General features: G+C 47.6%; 2 protein-coding genes and 1 long non-coding RNA gene across 4 annotated transcripts; all 3 read right to left on the reverse strand.

Annotated features, from left to right (window-relative positions):
- Positions 1-314: 314 nt before the first annotated feature.
- Positions 315-944, reverse strand: LOC308046352. Its single transcript, XR_013922880.1, has 3 exons — positions 859-944; positions 564-701; positions 315-471 (listed from the first exon to the last, which is right to left on the reverse strand). It is a non-coding gene; the product is annotated as an uncharacterized lncRNA (long non-coding RNA).
- Positions 945-7,108: 6,164 nt separating this feature from the next.
- Positions 7,109-11,182, reverse strand: RPS15A (ribosomal protein S15a). Of its 2 annotated transcripts, none has more exons than XM_080354323.1 (5): positions 11,162-11,182; positions 10,048-10,185; positions 9,789-9,868; positions 8,468-8,553; positions 7,109-7,244 (listed from the first exon to the last, which is right to left on the reverse strand). In XM_080354323.1, the coding sequence occupies exons 2-5, from the start codon at positions 10,178-10,180 to the stop codon at positions 7,151-7,153; spliced, it is 393 nt and encodes a 130-aa protein (XP_080210449.1). In that variant the 5' UTR covers positions 10,181-10,185; positions 11,162-11,182; the 3' UTR covers positions 7,109-7,150. The 2 variants fall into 2 exon arrangements, with proteins under 2 accessions (XP_080210449.1, XP_080210448.1); XM_080354322.1 differs by lacking the exon at positions 11,162-11,182 and adding an exon at positions 10,608-11,155.
- Positions 11,183-12,211: 1,029 nt separating this feature from the next.
- On the reverse strand, positions 12,212-20,020 carry ARL6IP1 (ARL6 interacting reticulophagy regulator 1). The gene is made up of 6 exons (XM_080354321.1): positions 19,969-20,020; positions 17,417-17,550; positions 15,761-15,880; positions 14,789-14,906; positions 13,512-13,596; positions 12,212-13,272 (listed from the first exon to the last, which is right to left on the reverse strand). The coding sequence occupies exons 1-6, from the start codon at positions 20,002-20,004 to the stop codon at positions 13,154-13,156; spliced, it is 612 nt and encodes a 203-aa protein (XP_080210447.1). The 5' UTR covers positions 20,005-20,020; the 3' UTR covers positions 12,212-13,153.
- Between the last annotated feature and the right edge of the window lie 162 nt (positions 20,021-20,182).

Raw genomic sequence — 20,182 nt, forward strand, 5'->3', positions numbered from 1 at the left:
AGGACTGAATGTCATTCAAGAAAAGGGTTTCCGAGCTAAAAATACCCTCGTTAAACTGCAAATAGAACCGGCTCAGGAATCCTCCACCGGTTGTGGAAAACAAGCGAGGCTTTGACTTGTGCCCAAGAGAGACAGATCCAGCTGCCCGTCCCCACCAGGGCCGACCCACGACGTGCGCTCTGCTCCTGGGCGAGCTGAACGCGGCTCCAGAGCCCAGGCGTGCAGATGCTGAACTGAGGGGCTGCCCGAAGGAACGAATCCCAAGGACTGATCGGGGGCCAGCGCTAATTACCAGCCCACGAAGACTTGTGGATTTTATGCCGAGGATCCTGTTATGCAAGAATAGAGCTGGGCATGTCAGTGCAAGCAAGGAGACGAGCGTCCGTGTGAATTGCAGAGGTGTAGGGAGAAAAGGGGAAAAAAAATCCTTTCATTTTCCCCACGACTTCTTTAATTCTCATGGTCAAAGGCCTGTTTTGTAAAGACACCAAAAACCTCATTGAAGTTCCTGGACTTTGCTTTTTTGAATAAACTCATACTACACAAAACAATGGACCCAATACCAATTAGGCTCCATCCACAGAGCTAATGAGACTGGGAAAGTACACCAGAGGTGGGTTTCAGCAGCAGCTCTTCTTTTAACCTCACTTGTCACCTGCTTTTCTCCTTCTGCTCCCATGTATAATCCTTGCCTGGTCCAGCTGAAAGCACAATTTACTTGCATCAGTGGACAATAATAAGAATGGTTATGCCAGGTTTCTTCCCCACAATAGACGGGGCAAATCCCACCCTAATTTAGCTGGGGAGCGGAAGACGAAGGGGTGTTGCACGTACACGTTTCTATCCAAGATCACATACCAAGTGTTTTGCTACTGCTGCCTTTTTCATATCTTCTTATATTAAGGCAAGAGAGACATCTAGAGCTCACAGGCGGTAGATTGCAAGCTTCTGGAAAAACACTCTTTTCTGCAGAACGGGTAGTATGATGTGATTAGAGTGGGAACAATAAGTAATATGAATGAGATTAAAAACAAATCACCTCCTGGTTGTAAATGACGAAGACCCCAGAGGGAACAGCAACAGATAACAGAGCAACAGGAGGAACACTCTCCATTTCCATGGTTTGTCCTCACACAACACTCCCCCAAACAGGGAAGAAAAACGTCTCCTTGGCAGCAGCAGGTTTGGGGCAGGTCCTGGACCCTGCTCGGGCGCCCTGTCCAAAAGCAGCAGATACAACAGGAGCACAAATGCAACAACCTGCAGCCCTGGCAGATAGAACCCTCGAGGAAACATAACTTAGCCAGACTCGGAACTTGAATCCTGCCGTTCCAATGCCAAAGCAAAGGCCCACGTCCATCCCAGCAGCGCAACTGCACCAGCAGCATCTCTTCTCTCAACTTGGTCACAAGACTGATGAGATGGGGCGTCCTGAGAGGATCAGGAAAATTACAGCCCAGAGCAGGGAGAATGAACTACCCATTTCATTAAAATACACACCTGACCCATTTGCTTTTATCGACATTTTGGCACCCACTTGAACGATGTTTTATGTTGCTATAAAGCGTGTCAGTGGTGGCTGCTGGGTGCGTGCAGCTGGCTGGTCTCAAGCATCCTGCTGCATTGTGCTGTCGCGTGGCATTAAAATTTGATCAACTACAGCTGCACAAGGACTATTGCCCTGATGCCTGCACAGGAACAAAACACACATCACCAGAGGTTTTGCTTAAACAGTTGAGTGTCACAACCGGCGTGTGAAGGAGAGGGAAGAGGGCTGTAGGACACGCAACACAGCTGTAGTAGAGTCAGCTGCATTTAGTCTATTGAAGAAACCAGATATGCACTTGATTACCTTGTTGGACTGAGGCTCGTCACCGGCACATCAGAGGTTTTCCAAAAGGAGTTTTAACTTGCTGGGAGTAATTGCGGTAGCTTTGCTCCACTTGTAAAGGCAGCTCCACCACTGGCATTCCTTCGTGTTCGTGGTTGCTGCCCCACGTCTGTACAGAATGAAATGGTGAAATTCAACAGGAATGAGGTCGAGGGCCCTTGTTATAAAAAGGTGAGAGAAGATAACTGAGTGTCTCTTCTGGACTTACATCCCAACTCATGTTTTAGCAGGCAGAACAATTCTCTTAGTGACAGAAGTATTGTTTTCCCCACTTTTCCTTTGCATATATCTTTTGGCCTGCAGTTTTCCTTCCCCCACCTTCAGCCACTGAAACTCCAGGACTGAAACACTCTCAGAACACAAGTATCACATTTTACCAGGTTGTCAACCAAACATCTGCCCATCCCTTCACTCCAGGTACTGCGTGGGGAAAGACCCAGTGGGTACAGCCTGTCCTGGGGGAGCTGGAGCCCTTTTGGCGATGGGGACGCGATGCACCCAGCAGCAGAGATTTTAATTTGTGCTCTCCATATAAATAACTACAGGTTCAAGTGAGCAGCCACACACTGAGTAAGAATCACTCAGTGGCTGCTCAACCCAGTGCGGTCGGATCAAGAATGCCAGGACAGCTTTCTGGGTGACCACTGGGCCATGCTGGGTACCAGGAATACCTGATCCTGTTGGAAAGCGGTCCTGGCAAAGGTCAAAACTCTTATTGCCTGCACCAGAACCACAGTATTTCTTTGTACGTGTTCTCCTCTGTTTCTAGGGCTTTGATGAGATTTGTCTTACACGTAACACACCAGACTGGATCAACTTAAAAACGAAGCGCAATTTGTTATGTTTCAGACATTCTAATTCACTGCATCTGAGAAGAGCAGGAGATCAATGGATTACTCCCCCCCAGCACAATACGCACCTTTGCGTATGAAGTTTACCCAGTTATTCTTGTCACACCGTATGTCAGCACTTCTGTTTGTAAAAACATTTGTAAACAAAACCGAATTGGGTCACAAGCTGGCAGTCAAAATACAATGTACCAGAGCAAAGAGGTGACAAACAGCAGGAAAAATAAGAGAAAAATAGATAATTGTTTTTTTAAAATCGAACTGCATGAGTGAAATGACAGCACTTGAGCAGAGAAAGCATCGGAGGCATGAGTGAGAACACAGGCCATCAGCTTCTGAAACTCTTTGGCTCTACTAGAATAGTCCTCTGGACCAAATTGTGGTTAAATACATCTAAATACTTACTGAGGGCATAATATTTGCCTTAATGACAGTAACACTGAACAATAGATAGTCTTGGTTTAAATCTAAATTATCTAAATAGCATTAGACAAAGCCCAAAAAAATCTTATCATTTGAGAGCATTTTAATTAACCCCCCTGAAATAATAGCTTGGGCTGTCCCAGATCCTTTAAAAATAACTGGTGTCTCCTACCCTCTACTCATGGCCGCGCCAGGTGCTCAGGTCCCCACAGCAGCCACAAGCGACTTCTCACACCTTCCCTGCTGGAAACAACTGCTCAGTGTCAAACCCTGGTCTAAAGCTGGTCCTAAAGCCTCGCTCACCGCTTCAGCCCGTTTTCTGTCCCTGCTTTCTGCTGCTCCGCCACATGTGCGCCCTTGTCTATGGCCACCACTTTTCGTCAGGGCTCCAGTGGGTGTAAAAGAGCCACTGAACAACCTGCCCAGACACTGGGGATTAGGGTTTAATTACCGCTGCGTTTCTGGTGCAGGTCACTCGCGCAGGAGTTGAGGAACAGAACACACGTCCCATCCAGAGGGGTGGAGCTGATTTGTTTTCTGTGACAGAAAACAAAAAGACGAGGAGAAAGTGCATTTGCAGTGAAGCCTCTCTCATGCACCATCCTTTCTACCCTCTTGCCATATTTTGAAGATCCACACTTATTCTCACCTCTATTATCTTAAATCAGGCTCTGTTGCAGCAAAGACAGAAAAAATGATCTTTGTGGATCAGAGTACAGGAGAAGTCGGGATGTTCAGCTCTGCAAAAGCAGCAGCGAGGCCAGAGCCCTCTGCGACCCCGGCACAGATCACCTGTGGACACAACCTTCCTCTGCAACAATGAATAGGGATTTCTCTTAATGCATGGCAGGTGCTTTCAACTTGGTTTATCCTGTTCTTAAACAACAGCACAAGGAGCAACGGCAGCTGTCACCTGGAAACACTGCTCATGTGTCCAAGAGCAGAACCGAGGCCGTGCTCCGCGGGTGGGCCACCAGCCCCCTCGATGACGTCCCACTCGGTAATTTTCACAACTCAGTTAAGTTCTGACTCCATTTTACCACCTGTGAGCAGGACTACTGCTGTTTACCTCCCTGCGACAGCCCAGCAGGCAGGGACTGTGGGCAGCACATCACTGTATACCATCCATACCATAACACAGCTGGTGGGCTGGCGGCTGCGCTCAGACCCAGCTGCTCCGGTTTGGCTTCACCAGGAGGAGCAAATCTCTGGCCAAAAGGCCAAGATCTTTCAAGGTCCTTTCCAATCCCTGACATTCTGTGATTCTGTGGCCCCTCTCTACACCTCAAGAGGGTGCAGGAGTGAGACGACCCCCTCGGACTCACTGGGTGTTGGGCCGCAGGGTGCCCGGGGAGCAGCCGAGGTGAAGCTCCGCGGTTCAGGGGTTTGCGGCACAGACGTTTCCCCGCTGTCACCCACGCTCCCAGGTTTCCCCACATGAAGCTTGGCCGCCCGTCCCATAGGGTTCTCCTCTGTCATTAACGTCCCCCTCTGCTCCACAGGTACCAAACACCTTCTCTGAACTAACCGTTTGCCTTGACTGCCAGTTACAACCTGTGAGGGGCCTTTTTCTCCTCTCACCTCTCCCTGTTAATCCTTTTACTACTCCAAATGCCAGTTTTTTACCCCCAAACTCCACTTTCCCACGGCATACGCCCTCAGCTCGGCAAACATCACTGAGGCTTAACAAAACACCACTTGCAGATGTTAAACATGTCTAAGGATTTCTGCAAACCCGTGGAAAGCCATTGTGTTGCAGGGCACGTTATAATCCCCGAAGTCAGCTCCTGTGTCCCATGTCAGTTTTCTTGGATCTCAGCCGGCAGTGACAGCCCGGGAATAAAGCTCTCGTCAGGGCGGTACAAGCGATTTACTCAGAGATCATCTCACTAACTCGGTTCAGCCATATCAGCTTCCACATGTGGTAAGCCAGGGTGTAGTTACAAGTGTTACGTACAGCCAGACCTGTCGCGCTGGAGCTCGGGTTCCCACTCAGTGATTCCACACAAGTTGTTGGACGGGCTGTGAAATGTAAGAGCCTGTTCCCAGCCAGCTGAGAGGGCCAGAAATTCTCCTGCTTCACAAGTCACTGTAGTAGTGAAGGATACGCACAGGTCGACGGCTTCAGAGAAAACTGATCTGCGTGTCCTGCACCAAACTAGTTAAATATAAATCAGACTGACTGGGAACCTGAAGTCACAGTAAATTCATCTAAAGGAACCTTCTTAAACCACCGCTGACCTTTGGTCAGGTATCAGGAACACGTGTTCTATTCTGGACGGATACAAATCAAGATTTTATAAAAAGGAACAGTGGAAATATATATATATATACATACACACATATGATACTCTGCTCACGTGCGTATCAGTGCTTAGTACTGCAGAATTACCCCCATTGGGGACAGACAAAAAAGAAAACAACAAACCAAAACCCACGTGTAACAAAATAGTTTGATTTGACAATGAAACGGGGTCAAGATAGACTTTTGACTGTGTAACTGCTCTTTGTAATTCAGTACACAACCTTTATCTTCAGCTAAGCAAATTTGTCTCAAATCAAACTGAGAACCGTACTGATCACATTCCAATGTTTTGATGCCACCTGCAATCTGTACTTTGTGAACTTAACCAGCAGGTGACCGCAAGAAAACAGGTAAATTAGCCTTTTTTGCCATTCCCCTGCTCTTCAGTCAAGCTGCAGGCCCAACATGGGGTGCTAGTGCACCCCACCAGAACACCTACGTTCTTCCACAGCCTCATTGCTGCCTTGTTTCCCCAAGAGGCACCACATCAGGAAACAGCATGCTGCCTGTGCAAATACTGAAGACCTGTTTGCTGAGCAGCATCACCTTCTGCTCTCCATAGAAATTAACAGACTGGAAAGAAACAGGTTACATATTTTCAATGACCCAGCCTGGAGACAACCTCTTCCACCCCACGCTCTCCTAGAAGCGTTGTGATGAACCTTAAAGGCACGATACCTCTAACTCAAGTAACTGCACACAACAAGCAGCAGGAGACATCACTGAGAAGGAAAACTGTTTCCAACTGTTCGTACCAAGGTTCAACAGCTGGTTTAGAGCAGGGTGAAACAGGCGGTTCAAGAGGCTCCTTGCTCACGGCCTCCAAACAAAGCAAAATGAGGTATTTCCAGCCGCGGTGCCCGTCCTGCCGCCTGCAGCGCTCTCCAGCTGCAGCACTGGCTCCGCGAGCTGCTCGGGAAGGCTGCTGCTGTTTCTGTGCATCAAATACATTACGCTGTCATACATCAGATGCCTGAAACAAAGACCAACAACTCATTCAGCACTAAGCATTCACTACGTGAAGGATCAGACATCCTTATTTCCCCACCCCAAAAAGAAATCCCAAAGAGTGGCAGCATGCAGAGGAGCTGCACAGCAGCTACCCTGCCCAAATCTCATGTTTTAAAGGACTTTTAATCTAGAAATCTGAAGATCACTCACTTCTCTGCCTCAGTTACTCTAAGATGTGGAACAAGTTTGTGATCTGAAATCAAGCTTCAACCAGCTCAATTATTGCACAATCCCACATCTCATAACTTCTTAAACCATAAACAATATTTTCTGGCAAGGCAGCTACTATTATCAAGCTAAAAGATGAAACCATGGAGTCACATACACGTAACTATGGAGACACACATATCTAACACGCAAGAGACGATCCCAGCCCGCGACAGCCGAGCGTGCGGTTCAACGTCAGAGCTCCCTGCTGAGGCTGTTCCCACAGCAACCCATGGCTGTCACTCCAGTGGTAACTTTGGAGAACAGGTCACACGATTAACAGAAATGAAAGTTGTGATGGTGCAGAACCCCAACGGCATTTGCAGTAAAGATGCCACATTAAGTACTACTGAAGAGAGGTGTCACAAGCACTATCACAGGCAGTGTTAGAAGTCATTAAAATACCGACTGGAAACACCAGAGTCCTTTTGAGTAATTTATTAGTATCCTCTTTTTTTACAAGTTTTAGAAAAAGAATCCCAGGATTTTGCCTCCTGTGTGTTTTCGCCTTGCCTCCTCATGGTCCATGATGCCAGCTGAGGTCGTCAGTACAATGTACCTGTGAACAAAGAGCAGATGTTCAGTCTACCGCTTTGCTCCGCGCTCGTGCAGCACTGCCAGCACAGACTCCAGCCCTGCGCTGCACCAGCGAGATCCATTCCTGCAGGAACGGGCCCAGCAGAACTGAGATCAGGTTCTCAGACAATGAAAACTCCTCTCACAGGCATAGCTCTGCAGCGCACACACGCCATTCCCAGGCTACTGCTCTCCAAGCATTTGCATGTGTCTCCGCAAGAAGGTTTCCTGCGTGTTCCCCCGTCAAGTCAGTTCAGCTGCTGCAGCAGCAGCAACTCTACAGTCTCCAGACAAAGTCGGCTTCTATTTTAAGCAGACATCTTTCTCCAGAGCAGGTAGAGTTGCCATGGTGCCAGACAGCTCCTCAGCTCCGTGGGCTGCATCTCCCAGTGTTTGAACACCGCACACTGATGCAGACGAGGATATGGATCCAGACTGACACCCAAACCAGCCCAACTCACTGCTAATGCCAGCATGGGGATTATCCTTATTTCATCCACACATGTTGTCCCACCACTCTGTAAATACTCTTAAAAATCTCAATATGATGACACATACCAGTAAGCTGCACCAGTACTGCTAAAGCAAGGGGCTTAATGCTCGAGTTTTGGGAACAGAAATGACAAGAACTGTTCAACCTGCCTCGGATAGGACAGGCTCAGCCCCTCAACACCCATCCAGCTCAGTCTTGCTGCTGCACTGAGGTCTGTTACTCTTGACACCGTGAATTTTGGAAAGGAAAAATGTACTGTGCAATAGTAGGATTTGCTGTGTTGTGGAGGTTTGTTAAACAGAGGCTCTGAGTCTCTTGTCATTCAGCATCTAATCAATTTATACCCAATCGGGAAGTTTTAAGCAGTGGTACAACCTACTTCCATTGACCTGGTAATTTACATGATCCCTCCCCCAGCTACTAAAGGCCCCTTTATTAAACTGAGTAAGAGAAAAATCCTGTTTTCAGAGTGAACTGTAGAAGCAATGAAACCAGGATTTATAAAAGCCCAGTAAAACTAGGTCCTTGCTTAGCAGTGCCCCTTTAAAACTGGTTTAAACAGCATTCATACAGAAGATGGATTTGTTTAGACTGGTATCTACCTCCAGTTTGATAAGAAAGGTGTCAGGTGAGCCTATCTCAGGCAGTACGTAAGTGTTTTAAAACCCCCATGTTTTTTACACGACTCAGATTTAACTTTTCTCCAGACTTACCCAAACTGACGTGAAGGCAGGAGGTTGTTCTGCCACTTTTCCAAATCCTTCAGCTGAACATCAAATCTGGGACTGATCACACCGCACTAGAAAACAGAATTCCCTTACAAACTGAACAACTAACTCATTAACAGCTAAAGCAGGAAGAGTACAAAGTGCAGTAAATCGCTCAAGATTATTAAGCACCCTATCATCAGAATTCCTGCGATCGCTCAGGGATATTCTAATCATCATACAGAATTAGCCAAAAATACCTTTAGATTTTAAACAGGGAGATATAATGTATAAAAGTGATCCAAGTTTTCAAGCTAGTGGTATTACTTATTGACTGTGACCACTACTATCACCTCCAGTTACCTCACCAGCTCTAATTATCCTCATACCCAAGAGAAAAAACATAAATCCTGCACTGACAGACATTTTTCTGAAAACAACCACTCCTCTATTGCAACTATTGAGAAAAAACCACCATCCATCCAGCTGCGCCTTGCAAGATCTGCTAAAAAGTCATCTCAGAAGAGTTCAAGGAACATTATCTCAAAGTTGGCACATTAAGTTTTCATTACAGAGAGGGAACACCAGCAATTTGGAAGATCTCAGAACTCTCTGCCTACTACTCAAGCAATTTTCAACCACAATATTTGTCCATTGTGGAGAAAGCCTCCCCACCCCCAACATATTCTGACAAATTATTCTATTTGTTTAGTAAAGAGCCACCTCTCACTTGAATAACTTAATTGGAAACAATGATGCACATGTCACCACAGAACTAGAAAGCTCAATATTTCGAGATAAACACGTGTAAAAATTGCCAAAGCGCACACGAATACTTCACATGCCCCAGGAACTTAAGAAGCCCTAACTAACGTAATATTTAACTATCCCTCAACTGCAAGCAAAGCCCATCTGACAGCAGGGGAAAGGCTTGTCTTCTCAACACTTACAGGTATTAAACATCACCTGGAAAGCAACTCATCCCTTAAGCCAGGTCTTCCACGTAACTTAAACATCAAAGAAACTGAGGAATCACTAACAAGCCAGAAAGCTTTTAAAGAGGGAGAAACACACAGCACGTGCAAACAGACTGCCCTGGAAACGTGTCCTTCATATCCAGAGTTTAAAAGAAATGCAATTAGTCAACTAGACCATTACGGATCTAAAAAAATACACAGGCATTTGATAACCACTGATAATACCCGAATCACTCCCATTTACACTGACCCAATAAATACCACCTTCTTTAAATGCAATTCTTTCAGAACTGCAGCAGACAAACAACAAGTCTCTACTAGAGAACTGAGTCCAGGAAGACAAATCCTACCTTGTTGAGTCTGCCTGTGAGATTGACAACAATCTTCCCAGCTCTGTGATCGTCAATTATCTCAAACTCGCCAATGTAACCTACAAAAGATCAGCAGACAGGCAAATCAAACACATAATACTTAGCTACATTAATACAACTCAATTAACTATGTCCTACAAAACTAGTTCAAGCATCTTGATTTACTTTTGGTCAGAAAGCACCTTAACGCAACAGCAACCACAGAGACCACGAATGAGAACAAACGCTCCCGACTTACCGTGCTTCATCATCACAGTGAGAAACCGGACGATGACTTTGGAGCACGGCCTAATGAGAACTTGGCGTTTCCCACGCTTCTCTGCATTGTTGATGCTTTTGAGAGCATCGGCCAGAACATTCATGCGCACCATGGTGCCTGCGGGAAGAGGGGAGGGGGTTACATACACCGGCTTCTCAGCACACAAATACTGAGCACTGCGCTTATTTTTAAGGCTAATTTTAGACTAAAAAGACCTCAGAGTGACAGCAAGTGATATGAAATCATAACAAGCTTTCTTAGGCTAAAAAGCAAATCAAATCTCATGCTCAAGTATGCTCAAGAAGATTCACAACTATCATAACAAGTGAGGAAATCTGACACACTTATTTAAACCTGGCTTTATCAACACGCACACTCACAAGATTTAAAACCCACCATCTAGACAATATTTCATCAACGTGACACCTTTCCCAGGTGAAGGGATTTGGACTTTAAAACTCAATTATGCATTATTAGCCCTGTTCAAATACCAGGTCAGACACGGCATTAAAACAACAGACACCGCTCGCCCTGCTTACCTGCAGAACACCTGCAGGATGTAAGTGCAACACAGCGCTCCGAAAGGGGACCTGGGCACCAAGTCTTGCATTCCGGTGGCAGAGCCGAGATCCCGGCCTAGCGCAGGGCACGACCCGCCCGGCACTGCCGCCCCGCTCCCCCCCGGACCCGGGTCCCGCAGCACCGGAGGGTTCGTACAAGGCCAGGGACCCCCCACGGGCCCATTCCCGCCCAGACCCCCCGCGTCCCGCCCGGGATTCGGACCCGCCGCTCGATCCGCGCTCCCCGCAGCCGTCGCTCGGCTCCCCCGAGCGCTGCCCGGCCCGGCTCGGCCTCGGCAGCCGCCGCCCTGAGCGCCCGCCCCACAGCTCTGAGGAGAGCGCGGCCGCTTCCCCCCACCCTCCGCTCCAGAGGCTCCGGAGAGCGCCAGGGGGGACGCCGATGGCTCAGAACGGGCCGGGCCGGTCGGGCGCAGCCTGGCGGTCCCGTCAGGCCGGGCGGAGCGGGCGGCGGGGCCCGGATGGCACCGGGAGGCGGCGGATGCGGCCGGGAGGCGGCGGGAACACAAACTCACCGGTGCAGCAAGATGGCGGAAAAGGAAGGGGCCGGGCGCCCGCGCGGGATTATGGGAAGGCCATGGGCGCGAGGTGGTGCGCGGCGCCCCGCGCGATCTCGCGAGACTTAGCGTCCCAGTCGGGAGGCGCCGCGCGCCTGGCCTGGCTATCCCCATTGGCCGAGAGACATTATCGCACTTCCGGAGCGACGCGCCCGCCTGGGTTCCCATAGCAACCAGGACGCTCCGCGCAGCGAGGGGAACGGGGTACCGGATCCTGGGCCTTGCTGGGCAAACAACCGAAACAAACCAAACCACAGAACAAACCTGAGCTGGTGCCGCTACTGCGGTTCGGGGCTTTTTCTCCTGCTCACACCCTTGGTTGGATGGGTTTGGTTTTTTTGTTTGTGGGGGTTTTGGTGTGGTTTTTTTTTGTTTGTGGGCTTTTTTGCATGTGGGTTTGTTATTTTTTACCAAAAACAGGGCACAATAGAGGAAATCTCACCGTAGTTGATTCCCACTGAAGTTTAGCGGGGCCACACACACCAGAGAGCAGTGTAACTGCTCTGCACTGGCAGCAGTGGCAGGAGGCGCTGAGGGTCTGAGCTCACGAAGCTGCACCCAGCACACAGGGCACGTTTCTACCGCTTTTTACCCAAAAGACAGCTCCGCGACACTGCACAATGTCACCACGTGCCTTATTACACCCAATTTTTCCTCCAGCGAGTCCGTGCTGGGTAAGTGGTGTGTTCTCTAAGCACCAGTTGGAGATGGCACCATCACATCTCCCCACAGTTCGGGTTTATCACAGGTTTTGCTCACTGGGGCTGATCCACCCTCAGGCACTTTGATCAGCACTAAGCAGCTACAGGTGACACCGCACCTGTCCCCTCCGCAGCAGCAGCTCTCAGTGTCACAGCTGACAGCACCGTCACCACCTGCAGTGAGCCATCTCAAACAACAGGAGTATTTCTGTTAGGACACCGCACTCAGACACCATTCCCAGCTCCTCCTCTTCATCAAGATGCATTTACACAACTTTCTGTGTGTTCACAAAGAGCAAGACTCCAAGAAGTTTCTTCTCAGTCTGTATTTACCTACTCAACAGTTACAATAGACACCGAAGAGTTCATTTTAAAACAGTAAACTTTTAAAATGCATTAACACAGGTTTTAGCTTTTTCAAAGAAAAAAAGACCAGTTTTTAAAAAAGGAGGGAGATTCCATAGAAAAGCACAAACAATTCAGACAGGTTATTTACAGAGACAAACCTAGCACATTCCAGGTGATTTTGTACACAGTCAACAACACTCATAAAACCAAACGTGCTACATGGCTCCATGACAACAGCAGTTATTAGAACAATCGGCTGTTAACACCTTAACTCATTTCCTACAGTCTCAGTGCAATGAGTTGAAATTTACACTACCGCTAAATAATTGAGCTACAAATTTATATATTCCAGACTCCTATTCAACAAATAATCTGGTATATGCAGCCAAAAACAAAAAAGCAAACGGATTCAGTGAGACAATGAAATCACCTTGTGCAGCGATTCTGGGTGTGCAGCCCTGGCTGTGATCACTTCTCCAGCCCCCTGTCCCCTTTCCAGAGCAATCAGCAGCTTTCACAACCGCCTTCCACACTTGCTGTAGCCACAAACTAACAATCAGTGACACCAACACAGCTACAGAAATGCTCTCAAGCGTCACAATTCCACTGCTTCTTGCATTGGGGGATTTATTTACGGGGCCCCTCAGTTTGCTGAGGACACTGAATAGGCTCCGCACATGACAGGTCAGGATCTTTCCTACAAGCTCAGCTGCAGAACCCTGGGCAGCACAGCAAGAGACACACAAACCCACAGCAGTCGCTAGAGTGACATTTTCACTGCATCAGGGAGCCAATTAAAAAAAGCCAGTGAGCAACACAACTTCTATTACCTTAATTATACATTAATTCTCAAAACTGTTCCCAAGGAAACCTTTTACAAGAGTGAACATCAGTTCACTCTTCATTCATTTTTCTTTTCCTTGTGCTTGAGAAGTTTGTTTATCTCCCTTTTTGCCATTCCAACATACTTGGTAATGATTCCATGCTGGTTTAGTCCAGGAAACAGCAGCAAGAAACTCACTAGAGGGGGGAAAAGAAAGAAAAGGAATTACTTAATACTCTTTTAATCAACTTCTGTCACCTTGCAGTTCCTTACTGCCATTAAGCCCCATTAACTGCTTGAAAACAGAACAATGTAACCCTGCAATAAGAATAAAATATCACCACACTCATATAATCAAAAATTACTTCTACCAACCCCAGCCCATTTCAGGCAGGTAACAAAGAAGTTCATCCAGCTTTGCACACTGCACACTTACCAATCAGATAGGTCAGGAAGAGATTGTGAACTTGCTGTCCAATCCAGGCAACCACAGCAAGAGAAAAAACCATGGTCAAGAAGTACTAAAAAATGAAAAGAGGGCAGTTATCACAGATCTGCTGGGAACTCTTCCCTTCAGTACCCAGCAACACTTCAGCGTTTAAGATTAACTTGAAGTTTCCTGCCTCTCCCACACAGAGTGTGAGGGGTTGGAAGGGACCTGGAAAGCCCATCCAGTGCAATCCCCCCATGGAGCAGGAACACCCAGATGAGGTTACACAGGAAGGTGTCCAGGCGAGTTGGAATGTCTGCACAGAAGGAGACTCCACAACCCCCTGGGCAGCCTGGGCCAGGCTCTGACACCCTCACCGGGAACAAGTTTCTTCTCATCTTTCAGTGGAACCTCCTGTGTTCCAGTTTGCACCCATTACCCCTTGTCCTGTCACTGGTTGTCACCAGAAGAGCCTGGCTCCATCCTCCTGACACTGCCCCTTTCCATATTGATCCCCATGAATGAGTCCCCCCTCAGTGTCCTCTTGTCCAGCTCCAGAGCCCCAGCTCCCTCAGCCTTTCCTCACACGGGAGATGCTCCACTCCCTGCAGCATCTTTGTGGCTGCGCTGGACTCTCTGCAGCAGTTCCCTGTCCTGCTGGAACTGAGGGGCCACAGCTGGACACAAGATTCCAGGTGTGGTCTCCCCAGGGCAGAGCAGAGGGGCAGGAGAACCTCTCTGACCTACTGACCAACTTGCTGATAGTACACATGCGATGCCTCTGCACAGGTTTGTTAAAATCAAGAGCAGAGAGTCTACAACTCCGTGTTCTCGGTGATTTTCAGAGCAGCAGTTTTACAGCATGTCAGATATCCCTTGGGTCAGGCCACACCATCCCCATGGGCACAACCTCAGCCCCACGCAGCACCTCAGGCTGTTCTCGGGACAATAACTCACATCCCTAAGATGACACATGACTAAGATCCAGTTTTTTGAACAGTTCAGGTACACTGGACACAAGCTGCGTTTCCAAAAACTGACCTACTCAAAGTTACTCAATTTGGCTCCATCTTAACATCAAGGGTACGGCCCTAACTGTACAGCTCTGCAAGTCACGCATCTGGTCGCACCAGGTCTGAATAAGATGTGACTGGCCAGAACTGTTGGTTCTTGGTTTGAAATACCAGTTTATTCAGACACGTGCCTTGCTAAAATATTTAAGACAGAAAAAAAAACCAAACAAAATCTTAAGACAATAGAGATGAACTAGTAGAAGCCCATACCATTTTAGGCTTCTCTTCCTTCAGCGTGAAGAGGCGTTTCCACCAGCCAACAATTCGGCGACGAGATTTTACCAAATTGCTGCAAATCTCATGAAATCTTTGCTGCTGTTCCGTAGTCCTTTTATTAAAGAAGAAAACAAAAGCCATCTGAAATTGTAAAAGTCTCCCATGGTATTTTTCCAGAAGTAAAAAAAGTATCCAGTACTTATCCTGGCATTTACTTCACTTCGTTTTATACCTTTATCAAACACTGTAGTGCAACTGCTCACATCATTTTACTTTAACTCTTGAATTGCCTCCCAGAAGCAACCACATTCACACTAGACCATTGATTTTAATCTGATACCAGTGTGACACACACAAGTAATACACCCAATACCTTGTATTACTTTGGCTTTTATGTTGGTTCATTACCAGACAAAAACATTTATCTAGTTGTCTTAAAGCAGATCCACTAGAATTTAAACTCAAGATTTAGTTTGAATAAAGTTCTGCTTCAGCTTACTGTTTTTATATAAGCCTTGTACTTCTTCAGACCTGTTTCAATCATGATCACAGTCATACTTTCTTCCGTCATCATATTTACTACTGCCAGTCTTTACAAACATATAATCAAATACCCTTCTTCATAATTTTAGTTTTCAATATCTATTTTCCATTAATTACTAAAAACTAGTTGAGTAGAATTAACTCTCCTTAATGGAGAGCAAAGAACGTCCCTACTCCTTGGAAAAAAACCTTAGGATTCTGGAAGGGAAGGAACAATAAAGATATGATGTAGTAGTTCTCTTTCGGAAAAAGAAACACAGACACCTTACTGGTATCCTCTCTTCATATTTATACAGATGGCCGATTTCTTACTACGTGACTCCATAAAGTAAGCATTTGATATTTGTAAGTCAGATATCCATTTTGATAAAGTCCATAATTCATTTAAGCTCAAGAAGCTGTTTTAATTCAAGCTTTCCTCACCATTTATTAGAGCCAAAGATTCTGGGTGCAAGAGCAGGAACAAGATAATCGGCCAAACAGAGGAACATAACGAAGCAGGAGACGCCTGAAAGAACTGATGGGTCCAAGTAGTAGATCATCCTGCAGAAAGAAGATAACAAATGATTTCTGGATGCCATACTGTGAAATACTGGACATGTTTAGTGACCTCTTCAGATCAGCTCAGGACTTTCAACAGTAGAGCCACCCTCTTGCCTTCAAATTTGATCCTATTACAAATAAATACAGATTAAAAAGTTACAATTTTCTTAATGCACTAGATAAGAAAATGCTACAATACAGCAAGCATAGCATGAAGTAGAAATTCATCATTATTGCTCTCTCAGAAATTGACATCTAGTAAACTTAACATTGACCAGGGGTGAGGCAGTAAACATGTGAAATAACCAGGTGGAGTAAGAGCTCTGATCTTGGTTCTTAAGCGGGTGAAGAATTCACTACAGGGTGTCATTTGCTCCATCTCACCTGTGAGATGTAACCAAACCTGTTCTGCACAAGCAGCCAGAGATCTGCAGTCAGGACAGTGTCCCGTGCAGCCCAGGGCAGGAACCAGCTCATCTCCTCGGGGTCTGCTCACACTCAGCTGTGCCCCCGCTAATTATTCACGCTTAACACAAGTTCCTGAGCACTGAAGTAATCGAAGAGCCAACACAGCCCATCGCAGGGCCAGCCTCGCTCTACATCTGGCACAGCGCCCCTGTGCTGAGTGTTCATTTTTGATGAAGTATCAGTTCAGAATCTGAAGTAGTTCTGTCCCTATCCCCAAAGTATTATTGAACACAAGATCTTTCCTGTCACAATCACAGAATTTCTAACAGAATAACCTCAAGTTCATGCAATTCTTTTAAAAGTTCCATCCTTCTCACTGTGCCTTGAAAGCCATAGAATTTACATTAGCCAGAAGATCGATTATCTCTGCTTCAACACTGATTTTTTTTAACTCTCTTCTCCTTACTCCAAAACCACATGCAACTGGGGAACTCCACAGCTGCTGTGGACAGTTATCTGAACGAGGCACATTGGGGTCATCCTGACTACAACCACACTACGAAAAAGCACGTACAAGTGCCTCAAACCAGATCTGTGTCCCCAGTCCAGACACAACAGCCTCCCATTAAACTGACTGGAAGTTACGCACAGTCTTCCCTTCTCCTCCTTTTTCAAAGGACAGGAAATGTAAAAATCAAGTTGTGCAAAACAGCTGAACTCATCCTCAACGCCACATCGAAGATGCAGAATAGGAAAGTTCACAATACAAAACCAAGTTTTCCATAATGATATCGCTGTTGGTTTGGGGAAAAAGGCCAAGGGAGATAGATTTGACTAAGCAGCAAGATACAGAGGATGAGGGCAGAGTCTGAACGCTCTGATGAAGATCACACAGCTGAGCGTGGTAAAACAGGACAGAACCACGGCTGGCAAACAAACAGCTTTGCAGCAAGCGCCTCCCAGCCGGAGGTGACTCACGGCCCTTCCTGCTCTCCTCGCGTTTTTATTTTCAAAGTTTACACACGTTCAGAAACAGAACCCGGAGTGAGAGCCTTCCTATCACGGGTCTCTTACTAATTAACTTAATAGTGTTGCTGCCAGCCATGACAGTGTACTGCTGCTACTTACAGAAAAGAAAAGGAGACAGCGCTCATCAGTGCCAGAGGAAACCAGGCTCTCTCCCAGCGAAGGACTTTGTCAGTGATCAAAATCACCTCTCCCCATCCTTGCAACTGCTCTTCCAAGCTAGCAGTTTCTGAAGCCTACACAAAGAGAGAGGAAAACTCTTATTACTAACCAGAGTATCAAATATTCCCACCTTGAAGCGGCTAAAAAAGAAAGAGAGTCGTAATTAAAGACCCCAGTCACAAACCTTTCTGAGTCATTAAGTTATTAATGTTGCAAATTTTGTACCAAATTATGACATTATAGCAGTGATATTTTAAAATAGTCAAGATCCTAACAAAGCAGCAGTGGTTTATTAGACCAAATGATAGCTCCTCCCACATTTTGCCAAGGTGTTTTCCCCCAGTCCCCCATTTACAGCACTCCTTCCCCCACATTAGTAGAAAGCCAAGCTAAAACCTCACAGGTTTTCTGTGTCAACATCTGGAACACTAAAACACAATAGCTACTTAAAATATATGTATTTTTCAAATACAACTCCACGACACGAAACTGAAGCTTCCTAGTTGCTGTCCAACATCAATTTTGTATTATGTGGAAGATGGATAAAAACTAAGAAGTCACAGTAAAGTTACGCAACTGATCACACTTAGAGTGCACAGAAAGCTTTTCCACAGGTTGCCCAAGACAGTGATCCTCTTAAACTCCTCTTCCTATATTATTTAAATTCCTCTTCCTATATTATTCCCACATTCCTCCCTGCACATCTGCAAGGAGGCCCTGGCTGCTCTGGATCAGCTCGCCAGGCAGTTCACCTGAGGTTCAACACGGCTCAAGAGTTTCCCCTCCGTGGGACAAGGGATCCCAGAGATGACAAACCTCGTGTAACCAGGAGCAGAACCGATCGCTGCCCAAGGAGCGAGAGGCGAGAAGTCCCCAGGTCCTGCACGTGCGGGGCGCAGAGGGCAGAGCAGGGTTCATTCCCAGCCACGTGCTCCGCTGGCCTCGATCAGCAGCCTGACACCACCAGAATAACACAGACAGCTGAGCGCAGCTGCCACGGTAAAGCACAGACTTCCTCTGCAACACTATCGCAAACTACAGTCCAGGACAAAAATAAAGTAGAAATCTATCCAATGTGCAGCTGAACACCTTCCAGTTATTACATCTATTTCATGTCACAAACACAAACTGTCACATGCAGAAAAACAATCTGTGTTTCTCCAGAAGACATTCTATGATGAGTTGGTTTGTTTTCTTGCCTCTGTCTGCATTTAATGTCACAACCAAAACAAAATTTAATGGGAAGCAGACTGGAATAGAACAGTTCCTACCAGCAGCCTGCCCCTGCCAGCCTCGGAGACAACTGCTGCAAGTTGTCTTCTCACTGGGCCAGCTCAGGAAAGCTTAAGTCAGCTTTTGTCAATATGAATATTACAGAATCATTTTGGTTGGAAGAGACCCTCAAGATCATTGAGTCCAACCATAACCTAACACCTGCACTAACCCATGTCCTTAGGAACCTCATCTAAACACCTTTTAAACCCCTCCAGGGATGGTGACTCCAGCACTGCCCTGGGCAGCCTGTTCCAATGCCCCACAGCCCTTCGGGGAAGAAATTGTTCCCCACATCCAACCTTAACCTCCCCTGGCGCAACTTGAGGCCGTTTCCTCTGCTCCTGGCGCTTGTTCCTGGGGAGCAGAGCCCAACCCCCCTGGCTCCAAGCTCCTTTCAGGCAGTTCAGAGATCAGAAGGTCTCCCCTCAGCTCCTGTTCTCCAGCTGAACTCCCCAGGTCCCTCAGCCGCTCCATCACACTTGTGCTCCAGCCCCTCACCAGCTCCGTTCCCTCCTCTCAACTCGCTCCAGCACCTCAAGGCCTTTCCCGGTGTGAGGAGCTCAAAACTGCCCCCAGGATTTGAGGGTTGGCCCCAGCACCGAGTACAGTGGCACAATCACTTCTCTAGCCCTGCTGGCCACACTATCCTGATACAATCTCAATTCTGGAGCCCCACCATCAGAAGTGTTTCTTCACTAATCAAGTTCCCAGGAACATGAACTCCTGCTCCGAGGAGTCATTCCTCCAGAGCACCACACGTATTTCTGGCAATATAACTCCGTGCGCTATTTCTGCGGGAATCGAACCTCCCGGCCCGGCTGCCGCAGCCTCTCCCGCCCCGCTCGGTCCTGCTGCGGAACCAGCCGGGCAGCGACACCCACCACCCGCCCTTCGCCACCGCTACAGACATAAATGCACATAACCTCGTATTTATTTAAACTTTTAATATTTAAGCCCACCCTTGACATTTTTTTTCAGTTCGATCACGCAGCTCCCGCCGCTGCAGCACCTGGTAGCGCAGCCCGAGGCTGGTGGGACACGAACCGCGATCCCCGCACGCAGGTACCGCCAGACGCGATGAGCTCCGGCCTGCGAGCAGCACAGCGGCCCCGCCCGCCCGCAGGGACCGAGAAACCTCCCCACACCCAAACCAGGGCCCTGCGGCCGCCAGCCCCTCCCCAGCACCCCAGAGGGGCGCCCGGCCCGCCCGCCCTCACCAGCTGGTAGACGCTGTTGTTGTCACCCGCCGCCATCTCGCGCAACCGCTCCCCCGCCAGCAGTGCCCTCCCACCCCGCGCCGACGCCTTTTATAGCCTCCACGCCCTTCTCGGAGCTCTCATTGGCCTTCTCGAAATTCAACACCCACCAATCCCAGAGCTCCTGCGGCGTCCTATCGACAGCCGGTTGGCTGGTGGGATTCGAATAGAAACA

Source organism: Nesoenas mayeri (genome assembly GCF_963082525.1).
Source record: "Nesoenas mayeri genome assembly, chromosome: 15".
In the NCBI taxonomy this organism is placed as follows: Eukaryota; Metazoa; Chordata; class Aves; order Columbiformes; family Columbidae; genus Nesoenas; species Nesoenas mayeri.